The following is a 16,904-nucleotide window of genomic DNA, read 5'->3' on the forward strand; positions in this document are numbered from 1 at the left end:
AAAATGAAGTACAGCAGCTAACAAACAGGCTGGTGGAGTAAAGAAAAAAAATATTCTGACACAAAAGGGTCCACTGAAATAGGCGGAGGAAAATAAACGATTGTATAGATATAGCAGTCATGACAAAAAAGTAGCAAAAAAGAAATGTTAAACAGCTCTATATTTAACAGAGACTAATTATGAAAGTCAGTCTCATTTATGGATCCCCCCAGACATTTCTCAAGACCTACATTCAGATGGCTGTTCAAGGTGGAGGTGAACTGAACTAGGCCAAAGACTCTCTCAGAAAATAGACTGTGGCTAACTTAGGAGCAGCTTCATTTTGAAAAAAAAAAGGAAAAAAAAGGAGGGAATGGGCCAGAGTGTATGATAATGTTTGAGTAGGGTGATTAATTACCTTAATGGAGCTAATCCATTTTTCAGACGTTTAGATGAGCTCATCTGCCCTCTTGTGGTAACATTTCAAACTGCACCAGGACAATAGGTTCAGACGTATTTGGCTGACATTTTGAAGTTTGACCCTTAGACATGAAAGACCAAGCGATATTAGTTTCAAAACATTTGCCCATTTTTATTTACAAATCAATACATAAAAAAACAACACGCATATTCTAGCAATGTAGAATTGCGTTCAACCCAACAAAGAGGCTCAATGGTGAGAAACCGAGGTATAATTGAACTTGTCAGGTGACTATGAAATGTCTTCATTTAATAGTGATAGAAGGGAAAAGAATGCAAGGTGAAATAAAAGTGGCATAACAGCAAGCCTTTTTGTGGTGGGGTCATTCCAACATATTTTTAGGTAATTTGGTGAAGGGGGGAAAAAATAGCACACTAAACAAATGTTAACAAAAATGGTTCGGCAATAAGGAATGGGCTGATAAAAATGAAGTTGTGGCACAATCGGGGGTGGGTGGGTGAATAAAATCAGGCATCTGAACAGGCAACAGACTAAGTAGTAAGGCGTCACCAGGAATATTTATAATCACCACTCATCTCCTGTACAAAGTTATGAGAAAACACATATAGGTCCTCCCGCCCTCCTGTTTGAGCAATTTAAGCTCAACGTATACACTGACTTTAAATTGTACTCGCAAACCTATTCAAGTAGGATATATAGAAAGTGGAAAAAAAAAAACATCCCAATTAAAAACCGTCCTTTTGGATGGCTAAAAAGTGCTCCTTATTGGGTCACTGGTCACTCCTCAGTTGAAACAGTCTGAGTTATTGTTCTGAAACCTTGAGCAAAAATTGGACTAGAAGAGATTTGCTAACTAACTGGCAGCAGGCAGCTACTGCATTGAGGTCTGAGGAGCGAGGCTGCAAACCATGACAGTTCACGGGAGAAGGCCTGAAAACAAGCAGGGAGATAAAAACAGTTCAAGACGTAGGACCACACTAGCGTCATAATATCATGTGGATAAAAACGCATTGCGACTTACATGGAGCAGCGGCAAGCCAGGGTCAACTAAATGGGCTTGCCGGCAACGCTGTCTTCTTCCTTCAGGACGAATTTTTTCCTTAGTGCTTCAGAGATCAGAGAAGCCGAGTCCTCCTCTCTCAGGGACGTGCAACCTCTGTTAAATCTGACGTTGATTTAAAAAAAGAAAAATGTAAAGGGGGCAGACATGCATGGTAGTAGATGTGTGAAGTAATAGTTCAAAAAGTTTGTACCTGTCTTTGCTCATCTTCATACGGTTCATGTCCTTCAGGATGTCCATCACGTCTGCAAAGCTGGTGGACTTGGACAACGACACCGTGTCCTCCTCCGCCTCGCGGTAGTCCATGCTGGGCCTGTCCAGGTCAAAGGTGGCCGACGCCGTCATGGAAACCGGCGGCAGGGGATCGGGGACCAGCTCCGACACCACCGACACCATATCCTTTTCGTCGTCTTCCTCCTCCTCGTCTTCCTCTGTGACATCGCTAATGACGAAAGAGGCGGCTACCGTGGCCGCCGGCTGGTAGGGGGCAGTCTCGAAGGGCGCCATGGAAAAGCTCATGGTGGTGTCGTCAGGTGAGAGCAGGTCAGGAGTCAATGGGTTGGATCCTGGAATTAATTATATAATCAAACGTCTTTTTTTTTTTGGGCTTTAACTATAATTGATTTACCAGTGTCCTCGGCCACAATCTTTGCAATCTGCGCTCGAAGTTTGCTCAACTCATCCTGCAGGGCGGTGGTGCGGTTGAGCGCAGTCACCCCAGGTTTCCTCAGGCCCTCCATCCGCTTGCCCTCCCGTCGGAAGTTGGGCACCGACGAGTTCCTGTGTAGCACCAGGAGCGGCGTGGGCCTCCATTCGTGTTTGAGAGGGCGACTGTCACTCCTGGAAGAATAAAAAAGGGAAAAATCGCACAAGGTAAGCTTCTAACTTGTGTAGTAAATTGAACCCGATTCAAATTGTTCCACTTTCTTAAATCAGATAAATTCCTCTATTTGTCTTTACCGCACTCTGGCATATGTCTCCTCTTCATCTGCAACAATCCAGGCAATATCTGCCAGGGTTGGAACCATGGGGCCATCCATAGGGCGAAGTGAGGGAAGACCAGGTAGTTCCTGATGTTCACAAGTTAAATTAATGCATCTTATATTACATAAAGAGAGTTTCAAAAACGAGGGGGGAGTACCTGGAAACATGCCCTTTGTGGGGGTTTGAGTGGAAGAGTGGAGCCTATTCTCCTCACCACACTGCGAGTGGATCCATGAGGCTTGTTTTGCCAGATAGGAATAACATCCTGCAACAAAAAAAGGCAAAGACTGCATCTCTGAACATCTAGACTCCAGGATGTTTCCACTGGCGAAAAATGGCAGTGTGAAAACGGCAGTGCTAATTGATGCGGCGTCTAAAACAGTGCTGTCTTACTGTTTGGGTTTCCATGGTGACGGCTAGGCTTGATGAGGAGCACCGATGCTTTGGTGCTCTTAGTGGCTCAAGACTGAGCAGTTCAATGAACAGATGCTGCGTTAATCTGACAACTCTCGGGATGTAAATTGGAGATTAGTCAGGAGCATCTGTTGGGGAGACACAATCAGAGAGACAGAAGACATCATCAACTAACTTTGCACGAATGAACAACTAAATTGGGCTCAGATTTGCTTCGTTGTACATAAACACAATTGGTGCATATGATGTGATTAGACTGATTTAAACTGGATTATGTGAAATGTATAGTAGAGTAATGCTGCCTTGAAAGGGACGAATGGAACTTTAATTATTTGCATAGTATCAGAATCTGTAAATTTGACGCTTGGTAGATTTTCTTTTGTAATCCATTAATTCCCTGTCATTCATCAAGACTTGTGCTGTTTTGTGCACAGTGAGAGTATTCTAATGGCGCCACCTGGTGGCAATTTGGTGTCAAGGACGGACGTTGAAGTGACTTAAAGGGTTTCCCTTTAAACATATGCAGTGTTTTGCCACTATCTTGTGGCATCTATAGGCAATTACTAACCTTTTTGGGTAACACCGGGTAGCACATTTAAATTGGGGACAAAAAATAAATCACCGTTTCCACTTTGTTATGACGTCAAATTTACCTGGTTAATTCAATCGGGGGGGAGGGATCACTAGATCTTCTTCAAATCGTGATGTCACCCTTTACGCACGTTTTCAATTTCTTTCTTTCGATGATTAAAAAGTAGAAGGATGCCAAAGTGCGTGAGTGCAGACAGCGTCATTGGATTATTAGCACCGGCGGCTAACGGTATCAAATACAATAGGCCGTTTATTAGCTTCGGTAGCAGACGATAATCCTAAAGTATACCATCGATTTCCCAGGCGCTGCGTTTGAATTCACAGATAAAAACTAAAAACACGCAATCGAAACTTACGGCAAACGAAAACTGTGCGGTTCGAAGTGGTAGATTATATCCGAGGCGAAGTTTCTCCTTTTCGTCTTTCACTGTTGTGATGTCCATTGGCGGAAGCCGGTGTTCAAATTCCGGTGATGGAATTGAGAAGATTTTGTATCATGGCGCCTCTAGCGGTTGCGCCGAACACTTTTCAATCAAAGGTTATTTTTAACTTCAACCAAATTTAACAACAATTTAAATTCGAAAGTACAAAGTTATGTTTGCAACCGCTAAAAGGAGAAGCTTACACACTGTATTAAACACTGTAGTAGAGAAAGTCGCGAGTCGGTTATATGTCATCTCTGATCATGTAAGATTGTTCCCTCAAACAAATTTCCGCTTTTGCAGGAAGTTAAAGGGCGAAAACTGGTTTTAATAGCTAGTGGGCGGACCATGATTGCAGCACTGTCTTGTATGCGACGTTATCATAACACCGCATCTTAAGGACGGGGGCTTTCGGCATCCCTCCGCGAGTGACCGGTATGTGACAGCCTTTGTCTTTGCGTGGTTCATCCTTTGGGAAGTTGCTGTGTTGTTATGCTTCCGATCCATTGCTACCTGTCAAACGCCGCGTATAGTTTGCACTTCCCCTGCGGCGATTAGAGCAAACTCGTCAGCACTTCCTGAAAGCACGCTGATTATTTACATGGGTGTGTGTTTTTAAACTCTCAGCTGATCAAACAAATCAAATCCCACAATAAAAAAAAGAAGAAAAAAAAGGCTGCGGGCCTTTGGAATGATGCATTCCTGTGCTATGATTTAAATAATTAAATGTATGTCTGCATGCAGCATAGAAGTAGTTGTCTGAAAACAGACATTTAGAGCAGTGTTTCCCATTTTGTATTGGCCACTGCTCATATTTTGCATTGGGAAAACCTCACAGCACATTACTAAACAAATGCACCTATTTTGAATGCAGAAAAACTTTACACTGATGAATGACAACAGGTGGATATACAGGTTAATTGTGCCTACTGCCCTCTAGTGGAAGGGCATTTCTTCCTATATGATGACCAAAGATTCAGTATTTGCTGTAAAGAGTTAATGATTTTCATAATCAGGATAGCTTCATTGTTATTTTACAACAGGGTGCAATGAAATAGAAGAGATACAACTCATCCAAGAAACAGGATTAAAATAATGTCCAACAGGACGGGAGTTTGTTTCGCCCTTCCAATTGTTTGGACATGCTAATTAAATTGGCAAGCTGGCTCCATTAGCCCACTAAGATGACTTTCCTGCGTCTGCAAAAATTCATCCATGTATGCAACCTGACCCCCCCTTCTGCACCACAGTTATGTTGCCGCCTTGTCTTGTGAACTGCAGATGCTGTAAAGCGAAAAAACCAAGCCAGTCATGGGGAATAGGAGGAGGAGGAAGGATGCCAGTTGAGCCCCCCTCCTCCTTCTACAGCGGGACCGCAGCCAGCATCAGACTAAAAAGACAAAAAGGATGGCTCAGTCTGTGAGGAGGGTAGACATCGGCATGGAGCACAAACCGCAGAGGGACAAGACCCGGACCAGCTACTTTGGCAATGTGAAGAGCAGGTTAGGATTACGGCGTGCTGCATAGAAATAAAAGCGAGCCACGTTTGGCTCGCTTTTGCCTTTCAGGTTTAAACCTGCCACAATACAGCCTTTCATTCATTTCTTGATGTGAGGAGAAGGCTGGGACAAAGAATGTGTTGTGTCAGATTATGCTTTGAACAAGAATGTTTTTAGCTGCTTGACTTCAAATAACCCCCTATTAGCTGCATTCAATTGAATTATCCTTTCCATTCTTTCTTCAGGCTGGGCTCAAAGCTGCCCGCGGGGGTCTCTCAGCCTCCGCATTTCGCCAAGCCGCCTTGGGACACCCAACCTCAGGCCCGAAGCTTGCAGGAGCCTTCAGCCGGCCACCAGCATCATCAATACCAAACTGCGGCTGGCCAACCTCTAGACCACATCCCGCACATTAGAAACCCGATACTACGACAGTATTACCTGCAAGGTACCCTGGATGTGAAGACAGCATTTTTGCAAGTCACAATTAATTATCAATTTTAAAATTTGTGTCTAAATAAAGGATAAATGTAACAAATAAAATGCAATACTTGTGCAGTGATTATTTTAAGTACCACTAGAGTGAGCCAGTACTCACACCACATTTTGAAAATCACTGTTCGACTTGATTCCATTCTATTGTCATGTGATGTCAAATGAATGTGTTTTTTGTGTGACTTTTTGGTGTCCCCACAGGGACCTCATGGGACTCCAACACGGCAGTGAAGCAAGAGCAAACCAAACAGTTGTCACATGAGGCCAAAAGCAGCACGGTCAGTCCAATAGCTCAAAAAGGGAATACTGGAAAATGTCATCTCTATTATGTAAACGTTTATGGCTGGGAAAGTGATAAAGTAGTATATTAAAGGAAGCGTGTCCAAGGTTCAGTTCATAGATGAGTGTTTCGGTCGTCATGGGTAGACTGAAAGTGTTTCAGAGCCTCTACAGCAAATACAACAGCAGGACTGCATTTTCTCAAGTTTACTCAAAGGTATTTTTGTCTTTTATTACATTCATTAGCTCAGCTCTTGAATGGGGATAATTAAACGAGTCGTTGTGTCTTCTAAAAACAGCGTCGGGCCTTTAAAATTCTAGATTTTGATAGGAAAAAAAACCGATATGTCCCAAACTAACGATTTAAGTGTACCTAATTTAGTGTCCGGTGGTTTAGTTGTTTATCATCCTCCCAACAGGATGAGTCAGTGTTCAACATCTCATCCCGCTTCAGCAGCGGTGACACAGCTCCTCCTCCTCGGTCACAATCAGCACCTTTGTCCGCCGCCCTTGTCCGCATGGAGGTAAGAGTCAGCACTCGTCACATGACGCAAGCTCACTTGTTGTTATTGTTTTCGAGTTGACATGCAAAACAGTACACATGGTGGATATCGAAAGCGTTTTTGTCAAGCACTTTGTTAATAAAGACGTATGATCAAAAAGTTGAACTCTCTTGATAAATCCTGATGTTGTAAACATATGTTCTTTACGGTGACCTTAATGTCTTAAATGGTGTCATGTGGAGCTCTTGCTATTAATACAAACACAGAAAGGAGGGGGCAATGCAGGCAGAAAGAGGAAGTACTTCACAGTTGCCGGGCTATGTCACTCTTAACATGGCCTCCGTTGTGAAGCAGCAGCAGCAAGCCGAGGAAGAGAAGAGCACCGCCACGGCCGAGCCGGACGGTTGCGAGGAAAAGACGTCGCCGGGGATGGATCCTGATTTCGCAGAGCGACTCGCTGCTACTGCCCAGTCGCCCTTGCCTGAAGCAGAATATGACAAACTACTGGTAACTCAAATTATCTTGGTTTTTGATGGCAAATTCTTAGTTCATTTTATTTATTTAGTGTATTTATATTGTATAAGGAGAGGATGGAAGTCATCTTTGACACCCTTAATAATTGGAAGTTGATTAAAGGTCCTTTTAAAATGTCTATTAATGATCATTTGTTCAAAATAGTTCATCTCTTCAAGGCATTTTTTTATTTATTTTTTATCAAGGTGTTCCTTGTCATCTGTTCTTTTTCATATTTCATCTTGCATGCTCCAGAGGATGCACAAAACATTTTTTGTCCATGGTCTTATTTTAGCAAATATGTTGGCTGAATAATTTATGCCAAAAACAACTTCTGGTGGTTTTTCTTTATTTTTATCTTTTTATCTAATCTGTTAAATTACCGTCAAGTATTTTTTTTCTTTTGCTATCAGTAGTCAATTTAACATTTTCTGCTCTGTTCCCAATGTCAGCAAAACCATGAGAGTATGTTGTTTGGATAGCATAAAAGTCACGCAAGCATTTGCTAGCTCTCTATTTAAAGAACATGTAACATGATTGTTTTCTCAGTAGAAGCACAATCCAAGTGAACAAAAGAGGGCAACTATGCTGTGTGTACAGTCAACAGGCATTTCATGTCATTAACAACAGGATGTGGAGGCGGTTCCGATGCCTGACGGACAGCTCTGCCTTTTGGCTCTTCCGCCCGAGTGCTGTCAGGGGGAAGGTCCAGATGCCACCCCTTATCTCAAATTATTCTGCCGCCACATCACTGACCGCAAGGTAAATCCAAATGCAGAGAATTATTATTATTTTTTTTAAATATACGACTCTATTTTCTACCTTGGCTTCGTCAGGGTGTGGTTTCGGGAATCCTCCTGGTGACGACGAATAAGCTCTTCTTCGACCCGTGCAAAACGCACCCACTGGTGAAAGAGCACGGATGCGAGGAGTACCTCCTGTCATGCTCTGTGGACCAGCTGTCGTCCGTTTCCTTCTTCTCTGATATCTCACATGTTCACTTTCACTACTCCCAGCAGAAGTAAAAATAATCAAATTAATCTGGTAGCCGTTATCAGAATTAAATTATCACAGGATTAGAAAAAATCCATCTAATCTGATTTTCTTTAGGAGAAAAGGGAAAAAACTTTTCCACAGACTGAAAAATTCCAAAAGCCAGGATCAGAAGAAGGAGTCGATTTCACTTCCGGCACCTGCAGATCTCTCCACGTTGAGTCTCAAAGCGGAGGCCTCTGCAGAAAGAGACAGCAAAAAAGTACCTGAGGAGCATCTTGATAAGAATCCATCGGAAACGTCGTCAGAAGCTTCCGGAGGAGCCCTCGGTGTGGCCGCCACCTTCTGCTGCGGCGCTCCCGAAGTGTCAAGTCACGTGAAGACGACGGATGAGGCGCCATCCGCTTCTGTGTCGAGTCAGACTGCAGGTACTTAACACTCCGCGCTGTTGAATGCAGTCGTGTCGTCTAAATAAATTCCCTTTTGAAATCTCCAGTGCCTGCAAAGCCCTCATCAGAAAATCCCAGGTGTGTTATGTTTATCCGACTGCGGGTTCAGTCGTCGGCAGGAACAAAAAAGAGGGCCGGAGGATTTCAATTTGGAATGACTGAAACGGCAGCTGCCAGACGGGAAGCTTGGATCGCCCTTTCGCACGAGAGGTATGGCTAACTCGCCTGTCAAAGATTCACCGTGAGGAATGACGGAGAGCGTTAAAAACCTGAGTTGCCACTCAGGTTGTCTATTCAACCTCTTGTTTGGCAACTTGTTGACACAGCTGCTAACCTATTTGTGAACCCGAGCTGTCCTGAATCGCCGCTTTCTGTCCTCCCGCTTAGCTCCGACGAGCTGCACGCCTTTCTCAAGCGGCGTCGACCCGACTTGTGTCTGCTCAAGGGCGGAGGAGAAGAGCACGGGGAGGCGGAACATAATGAAGAGGAGTTTGTACTGCTGGAGGATGAAGAGGAGGAAGGAGTGTCACCGAAGCAGCACAGTTCAGGAGATGACTGGGAGGTGAGTGGTTTGTTTTTCCAGACGCAACAAATGGAGGAAGTAGAATTGAGTTGTGTTGCCTTTGCAGATGGTGTTGATGGAAGACAACGGGGACAAGCTCATGGACAGGGAACCGGAAGGACTTAACGCCATTGTGGAGAACAGCCAGATTTTAGAAGCCTCGCATGTTAGAGAGGTCAGTGACCTTTGACACATTTCTTTTATTATTACAAATTAGGTTGTCTCAATATTTTATCTCCCACCACATATTATTGTCATCTTTTCCCAGCTGTGCAAGGAGCTGCCCCCGAAAACGGTGGGCCACGCCTGGCAGCTGGCGTACAGCACGTCTCGCCACGGCGCCAGCCTCAAGTCACTCTACCGCAAAATGAGCGCCGCAGACTCACCCGCTCTCGTCGTCATCAAAGACACCATGGACGAGGTGACGCTTTACGCCGTCCCGGAAGACCGTTGCGACTACCGCTTATGTGCCGGAACCTTTTCTTTTCCTTCCACAGGTATTCGGGGCGTTCCTCTCGCACCCGTTGAGGCTCAGCGATGCCTTTTACGGCACGGGAGAAACTTTTCTCTTCATGTTGCATCCTCGATTCAAGGTCATTAGCTTTATGAGCCGAAGTTGCTAATTGCAAACTTGCACTGTGAGTAATTGTACACACTTTATTTACCGCAGTGCTTCAGATGGACCGGGGAGAATTCCTTTTTCATTAAAGGAGACTTGGACTCGTTCGCCATTGGCGGAGGAAGGTAAAATTTGCAGGAATGGATCTTGGCGGGGAACCTAATATATATTTTCATCCATTTTGTTTTTCCTTTTCTGCCTCATAGTGGTCACTTTGGTCTGTGGTTGGACGAGAATCTCTACCTGGGCCGCAGCAGCCCCTGTTACACCTTTAATAATTGTTGCCTCTCGGAAACGGACGACTTCCGCGTCATGGAGCTGGAGGTGTGGACATTCGGCTGAGGTGTCACACACTTTGAACGCGGCTGTCATTTAATGCGATCAGGTCAGGATTTATTCACATGGTCCAAACGGATTTGGACCAGCAAGACTTTAGAGCGCCAGCTGCCGGAAAGGACGTTTTAATGGATGACTCATTCCCGAGGGAACGCTGTCAAGAGACTTTGCACTTTGTGAATGGGTTGTTTATTTTTTGAACAGCACTGCATCTTTGTGCCGCAGCCCTGTAGTCACATTAGTTAATGAAAAGACACACGAGAATAATATTCATAAACATGCGTATGCTAATGCCCCCTTCTTGACGGGATGTCATCAGTAGGCTGAATAAAATAAAGATATTATTAATGCAGAGCATTAGTTGCAGTTTTATTTATTCAAGGCTAATTTTGAATGCTGATTTTTACAAAATTAATTATGATGACTTAAGTGAGTGGAAGGTAAATAGTTTTTGCATTTACAATGGTGGAGAATTGGAGTAAGTTAAGGTGCATGCAGAGTTAACAGATGACATTTTATGTTTGTTTAAAAAAAAAAAACTTTATTTTGTTTTATACAAAAAGTCTTGAAGTTACAGAATCACAGTGTTTTCCTGTTAAATTCCAACTTCTCATTTGTGAGAATTAGCAAGATTGTTTTCTGTTCAGGGTCAAACAAAATGAGACAAATTGAAATCAGTAACACAGGAAATAAGATCAATAATTTGGTCTGTCGAGAGGACATCAACTGTGTCGCTTTGCCTTTAACCAAATTGGTTTTTTGGGGGTTAGGCAGCTTGTCGGATTGATTTGCAAAAAGCTGCGAGTCAACTGCTATAAATAATAACAATGTTCTTTGGTTTTGTGTATCTCCCCTTTGGCAAACTAAAAAAAGCACCTGATAAACAGACAAAAAATGTAACTTCAAGAAAACACATCTTCATAAACATCATCAAATATGCTCAAACTGTTCTTGTTAGTGTATTTTGATACTTTGCATTGCACTGACTCTCCGAAAAAGCTACCAAATATTCCCACCGTGACTGACCGACACAAACTCATGGCGGGAGAGGGAGTGAGTTAAGTGGTGTTTCCTCCGAAACGCTTCATCAGCAACTATCATCAGGTTCTGCCCAGCCCCTGAAGAGCTTTCAGGCAGCACCGTCACAAACTGCTGAAAGGTGCCTGGAGGCTACACTTCAACCACACTACTCCCAAAATGGTCAAACTTAGATTCATCTAGAAATGTAACACAAAACTGCACAATAATCTTAATGGGTTATCTTAATGTTGACGTTTGCAATCTAAAAAAAAAAAAAAATAGCAGCTCTCAGTGTTTTCTGACTTAAATTCTGGAGATGTTTTCATATCACACACACTTACGCACACACACTACTCTTCCAGGTACTCCTTAGCCCTCTCCAGCCCCTCCCTCAGGAAACTGATGTAAGTGGAAGTGGAGGGGTCTTCAAACTCCCCGGAGAAGCTGAAAGTGGTTCCCTCCTGCTCCCCCTCCTCAGGCTTCATGGACGTCTGGTCCAGGAAAAAGTTAGCATTGATGTGATGGACCTAGAAATGAGAGCACTTAAGTCTCACGTGACTAATTCTGCGATTGCGTTCAAGTCTGGATTTTATTTACAACGCTTCCATTCGGCAGGGCGACCATCATCTCCACGGGGAAGGTGTACTTGTCGAGGTGCAAGCGGGCCTTTTCGCTCAGCGCTGGGCTCCGCTCATCAGCCTGAAGCAGAGGAACGGATATATTTAAGTGGGAGACAAATGACAGCTTCTTAATTGCCTTTGTATATACAAATAGTTTCTCCTCTGGAGCGCCTGAAGCAATTCTCACCTGCATGTTCTCCAACTCTTTGACTAGAGACCAGCTGCTCACAAAGCTTTGGTTAAGCAAAGCCAGAACGGGCGAACTTTCCAGGACAGTTTCCCGGAGAGTCCGCCCAGAACCTACAAAAGACCTGAAATTGTTTCTGTGGACATCTAATGCGTTTGTCAAATTTAAACGTGATCATCTCACCTCAGCAGGACTGGTCGTCCAGCGCTCCCCAAAGCAGAATAGAATGCACCAACTTTTTTTCTACCTCGGCTCGCTGGAAGACCTCCGAAAAAGGCAGGTAGGAAACCTGTACAGTCCAATGCTACCAATGAAGCAACATGTTGCGCAACACCACAATACCTTCACCTTTTACCTTCTTGAACGGATATAGGGTGACGTCGAGGCGACGGGCGGCTTCTTTCCGGTCAATTTCAGCGCTCCAGTCGATATCCTCAAAGACGAACTGAATCGGCTCGGCGCCGCTAGCTCGGCTGTCGATGACGTTGCCCTCCTTGTCCGTGATGATGGAGGGAATGGATGGCCCGGTGGACTGCAACTCCAGCTGTGGAACACGGTGAGACATAAAGATAGCTGTATAGAAAATAGACACGGAGAAACTTTACCTTTGGTAGGAACCCGATGTCCACCTCCATGTTGCTGCTCTCACTTGCACCATAAAGCCACTCCATGTCCACATTTAGAGACCTGCGACAGACGGGAAAGACAAATTCCATCTTTGCCGTGGTGAGTTATGTCATCATAAGCGGGGCTTTTACTTGTCACTGGGGACGTAGAGGTGAAAGTGGCGAACGTGCGAGGCGTCTTTGGAGAGGACCACGTTGCCTGTGAATTGACCCGGCGTGAACCAGAAAGGAAAGTTGGGGACTTCGTTTAGCTGGAATTCGGCGTGAATCCTGTTTGGGATTTGGAGAAGTGGTGTTTTTGTAAAAAACACTCCCACACGCTTTCATAATTACATATTATTATGAATGACTATTTCAGAATTGCACTTCAATTACTATAATTAATTAAAATAGAACTTGAGTTTGACTTTTCAAAACATGACATCATGGTGTGGTTCTCCTCACCTAAATACGATGTCGTAATAAAATTCGTTACGGGCGCGGATGCACGCGAGGGTGCCTTGAGGTGCAAAACGAGATTTTATGAAGGGTCGGGGGTGAAACATGGTCAGCAGGGAGTGAATGAAAACCTGCGGTGGGAGCAAGAGCACATGTCACCTTCATTTGGACTTTTAGTGAACAGAATCCATTTTTGAACGATACCTCTTTCCCCTTCGGCGTGGGAGGGTGGTAGCGGTTGTTGGGCAGGTAGCCAGTGAAGATGTTGAGCTCGCCGGGGATCACCCACCAGATGTCTCCTACCTCCTGCTTGTTCTTTGGGGGGAGGAAGACCTTGAACTGGCTGGCGAAGAAGGAAGAGGAAGGCACAGCTGGACTCTTCCATGAGCGCAGACCACTCAGGCAGCTATGAGAGACCTGAAATATCAAACAACACTTGAAAAAAAAACCTCTACAACAAATAACTTAATTAATATCATATATTGCTGGCATTGCATTTTGTGATCATTTTCCTGGTTTTGCTCTTACCCCAAGGAATCCATCTTTGCTTTTTGTCATGGAGTCCATGAGCAGAGGCTCCATTTTGGCCTCCAGTATTAAAGTCTCCCCGTCTGGGTCTTCAATGACCTCATCTTCAATGTCCCCTGGAGGTGTAACCCCTGTGGTGAGAAAAGAAAAAAGGGTAAGTCATTGATTGAAGTAAAAGAAATATTATGTTTACGCTACCTGTGAGTTTCTCCACAATGGGTTTAAACTCCTCAGGACTGAGATAGAGGTCATGGTTGACATCTAAAGAGGAGAAGAGAAAAAGCCCCTCGGCACCCAAAGTCCGCACGCTCTCCTCCTAATGGGAAGCAGAGAGATTCACATTCATTAGACATACTTGATTGATTTCAAAACTGGGTTACTTCTACAACAATACATTTGGCAGAAAGTGGAAAGAATGGAAAAGATCTGCCCGGAGGCCACAGATTCCTTGCATTAGCTCTATCCAGTCAGGCCATGTCTCAGACACATGTTGACTGCCAAGATGCACAATGGGGTGGCAAAGAGGGGGGAGCAAATTTCAGACCAAACACTGAGTTTTGCCAGATGGGATCACTAAAAGACACACCCCAGCTTTTTTTAAAAAAAACAATGGGCTTGACTCACTGCAGACGTGGTGTCGTGGTATGCCAAACTATTCGGGGGCAAGCGCCAAAATGGGTTGAGGGGCAAGTATTAGGTCACAAAGAGCTTTTTGCTTTTTTGTTATTGGATATATTGAAAATTACATTTATTGTGTTTTAGGAGTGCTTGCCCACCCATCAATCTCAAGTTTAACAACTTCAATCTTACTGTTTTTTTCTGCAATTTAGTTTAATGCACGTCTGTTGATAGTTCAGTATGCATCCAACTATAACAAACATCACATGATGTGATCAGAAAAAAATCAATCAGGCTGTGCAAATGCTTGAGGTTTCATTGTTAATATTTACTACATGTTTTTAATCGCTCCAGTAAATGTCTAAACCTAATATTTTGGATTATGACTTTAACTCACGTGTCTTTTTAGAAGGTGGGCTTCTTGATAGTACTTGACGCCCCAAGCCAGAAGAGGAACGGCAAGAACCAGTAGCAGGGTGGACGTCCGTGCGGAGATCCAGCAGCCGGAGCCCCGAGTCGGTGGTCCCTCCTGACCGTCATAACGCTTCTCCTCGCGGGTATTTTTATGCACGTCCGCCGCCATCACCTCCTAACACAAAGGCATGTCTGTCGGAAAGCATGCAAGAAATGTCCAACCGCAGACTTTCTTCTAGAGGCTGTGCTGCTCTCTTCGCGCAGAAGAGGAACGTCCTTTCTGGGGGATGAAGTTCCCAGACAACCGCTAGCAAATTAGCCGCACATCTTGCCTCGAATGTGTAAAAACTTCAAATGAAACCCACTACATCCCAGACGTTGCACGCTTGTTTCTTCAAAGTAAAGGTATATCGTACTGTATGCTTCTCAAAGACTTTTATTTTGAAACTACAATTGTGGAAATGGAAATCGCAGTGTTGAAATATTTCCGAATTTTATCGGAGATTTTAAAAGGGGTAGGGTCTTGTCGCCTACTTCATCTCTGGGTTTCTGGTTTTTCCTCCCAGGAGGCTCTGTTAAACAATTTAAATTACATGTTAGTCTGCCAGAAGCGACATTAGAGCAGAATCTGCAGCTTCTGCTTCTTTACTCAGTTGTCCACATAGGTAGCAAACACAGTGCTTAAAAACGAAATTGAATTAACTCTTAAATGTTGTCATTACGTATGTATAACAGATTTGACTTGGAACAACAAAATATTATGCACACAAATCCTTTTTATTCACCTTTTTACTAGACTGGAAAATGCCTAAAATGCGTGTTTAAATATGCAAATAATTTAACAAAGAACAGATTTTATGAGGCAACGTTACAACTCAGACTTTATTGCCACTCCACACACTCCATATTTACATAAGATACACTTTGTAGGACTTTCATAATGATGATAATATTATGAAAGAGCTGGCTGCAAAAACAAAGTTTAGTGAGTCATGCATTTTTGACTTTGGAGTTTTTGTAAATCCATATATCCAAGTATCAGGAGATTTTCAGCACATGTCTTCTTCCACAGGTTGCGTCTTCACCTCTATAACTTTTGGGGGGATGTAGGAGCCCATCCCGGCTGCTCTGTCTGCCTCTGCCTGCGTGTACGGCTCCTCTCTAAGCTCTTTCAAACTGGACAGAGGGAAACCCCGGCTTAGAGTCCACATACTGCGTATTTTAACAAACACAAAACTGGCCAAGCCTTACCGTTTCTTGTGGACTTTGGTCTTGAAGTGATCTTTCAAAGATCTCATGTCTGTAAAATATCTCCTGCAAGACAAAAAGCCATTGTGTTATGCTTTGCCTTGAGTAGTGAACAATAATTGTCCACTTACGCGCAGTGTAAACAGTAGTGCTGTGCACATCCTGTCACATCATAGTCCACTTCCTGATTAAGTAGTTTGGTGGCGGTTTCAGGCTTCATGTCTGAATGGATCTCATCCAAGTCTTTGGTCCTGCGCTTTGTTTTCAACATCTTATTAACGTTCTTCTTTCTTCCATTATTGTGGTTTTTCGTTTGTTTGGACTTCCCCATGGTGGGCTGTAAGGACAAACAGGGCAAATGCAAAATAATTGAAAGGTAATTACTGACGTGAAGGAATCGAGTCACACCTTGACACGAGTCTGACTTCACTAGTTTGTTTACGTGACACTTCACTGTCAAAATAGTTTATCATATGCATATTAATTTAAATCTTTGAATTATTCACTACTAGGAGAGATGCATATAACCAAGCCAATATTGGGAGAAATATTGTGTTTGTTTACTTTGTGCCATACCATTATCTACATCTTAACCATAAACAAATTACATCAATGTACCCCACAAAACCTTTAATGTGTTTTATCTATGCTCTAAATCTGGCCATGACTACGAAATAGCGTTGTTGTTGTTTTTTTAGGATCATGGGGACTAATCGTTATGTGCAGCGATTTGAAAACTTAATCCGCATCATCTATCAAGTTCCAAAACCATTGGTCGAGTTGTGCCGTCTTTTTCTATGACCCAACATTGGTCAAATATAAGCCTGATTCTTTATAATATATCGGTTTCAGTCTTTTTTCCTCGGCGTCAACATATTCATGTTTACTTACCTCTCACACGTGCAAATGGGAAGAACTGCACCCATTCACTTCCGGGTTGGAAAGAAAAGCCAGAGTGACGTATCCAAGGCGAATCGATGCAGTAATCATTATAGGTCAATAGATGGCGGTAATCCACCACGACCGTTTGGAAACCGCATTAACACAAAGAAGAAGAAAAGTAGGCGG

At 43.6% G+C, this 16,904-nt stretch overlaps 4 protein-coding genes across 5 annotated transcripts; 1 reads left to right on the forward strand and 3 right to left on the reverse strand.

Moving 5' to 3' along the window:
- Positions 1–546: 546 nt before the first annotated feature.
- Positions 547–3,959, reverse strand: mtfr1l (mitochondrial fission regulator 1-like). Its single transcript, XM_037241862.1, has 8 exons — positions 3,827–3,959; positions 2,859–3,007; positions 2,623–2,730; positions 2,442–2,551; positions 2,110–2,321; positions 1,675–2,047; positions 1,443–1,586; positions 547–1,351 (listed from the first exon to the last, which is right to left on the reverse strand). The coding sequence occupies exons 2-7, from the start codon at positions 2,871–2,873 to the stop codon at positions 1,469–1,471; spliced, it is 936 nt and encodes a 311-aa protein (XP_037097757.1). The 5' UTR covers positions 2,874–3,007; positions 3,827–3,959; the 3' UTR covers positions 547–1,351; positions 1,443–1,468.
- Positions 3,960–4,204: 245 nt separating this feature from the next.
- si:ch211-15d5.11 (oxidation resistance protein 1) lies at positions 4,205–10,491 on the forward strand. 2 transcript variants are annotated; one of them, XM_037241858.1, is made up of 16 exons: positions 4,205–4,327; positions 5,174–5,394; positions 5,637–5,836; positions 6,085–6,161; positions 6,582–6,686; positions 7,017–7,172; positions 7,809–7,940; positions 8,015–8,199; positions 8,289–8,599; positions 8,668–8,830; positions 9,008–9,182; positions 9,250–9,357; positions 9,451–9,603; positions 9,680–9,775; positions 9,853–9,926; positions 10,008–10,491. In XM_037241858.1, the coding sequence occupies exons 2-16, from the start codon at positions 5,300–5,302 to the stop codon at positions 10,141–10,143; spliced, it is 2,166 nt and encodes a 721-aa protein (XP_037097753.1). In that variant the 5' UTR covers positions 4,205–4,327; positions 5,174–5,299; the 3' UTR covers positions 10,144–10,491. The 2 variants fall into 2 exon arrangements, with proteins under 2 accessions (XP_037097753.1, XP_037097754.1); XM_037241859.1 differs by having other exon boundaries at positions 7,020–7,172.
- Positions 10,492–10,819: 328 nt separating this feature from the next.
- selenon (selenoprotein N) lies at positions 10,820–14,939 on the reverse strand. Its single transcript, XM_037241860.1, has 12 exons — positions 14,572–14,939; positions 13,755–13,872; positions 13,557–13,687; positions 13,233–13,445; positions 13,035–13,159; positions 12,723–12,860; positions 12,570–12,651; positions 12,320–12,508; positions 12,148–12,253; positions 11,965–12,077; positions 11,755–11,856; positions 10,820–11,684 (listed from the first exon to the last, which is right to left on the reverse strand). The coding sequence occupies exons 1-12, from the start codon at positions 14,755–14,757 to the stop codon at positions 11,508–11,510; spliced, it is 1,680 nt and encodes a 559-aa protein (XP_037097755.1). The 5' UTR covers positions 14,758–14,939; the 3' UTR covers positions 10,820–11,507.
- Positions 14,940–15,441: 502 nt separating this feature from the next.
- On the reverse strand, positions 15,442–16,809 carry znf593 (zinc finger protein 593). The gene is made up of 4 exons (XM_037241863.1): positions 16,728–16,809; positions 15,968–16,173; positions 15,840–15,902; positions 15,442–15,764 (listed from the first exon to the last, which is right to left on the reverse strand). The coding sequence occupies exons 2-4, from the start codon at positions 16,165–16,167 to the stop codon at positions 15,638–15,640; spliced, it is 390 nt and encodes a 129-aa protein (XP_037097758.1). The 5' UTR covers positions 16,168–16,173; positions 16,728–16,809; the 3' UTR covers positions 15,442–15,637.
- Positions 16,810–16,904: the final 95 nt, after the last annotated feature.

The sequence above is a fragment of the Syngnathus acus genome, chromosome 22 (assembly GCF_901709675.1).
Source record: "Syngnathus acus chromosome 22, fSynAcu1.2, whole genome shotgun sequence".
Lineage (NCBI taxonomy): Eukaryota > Metazoa > Chordata > Actinopteri > Syngnathiformes > Syngnathidae > Syngnathus > Syngnathus acus.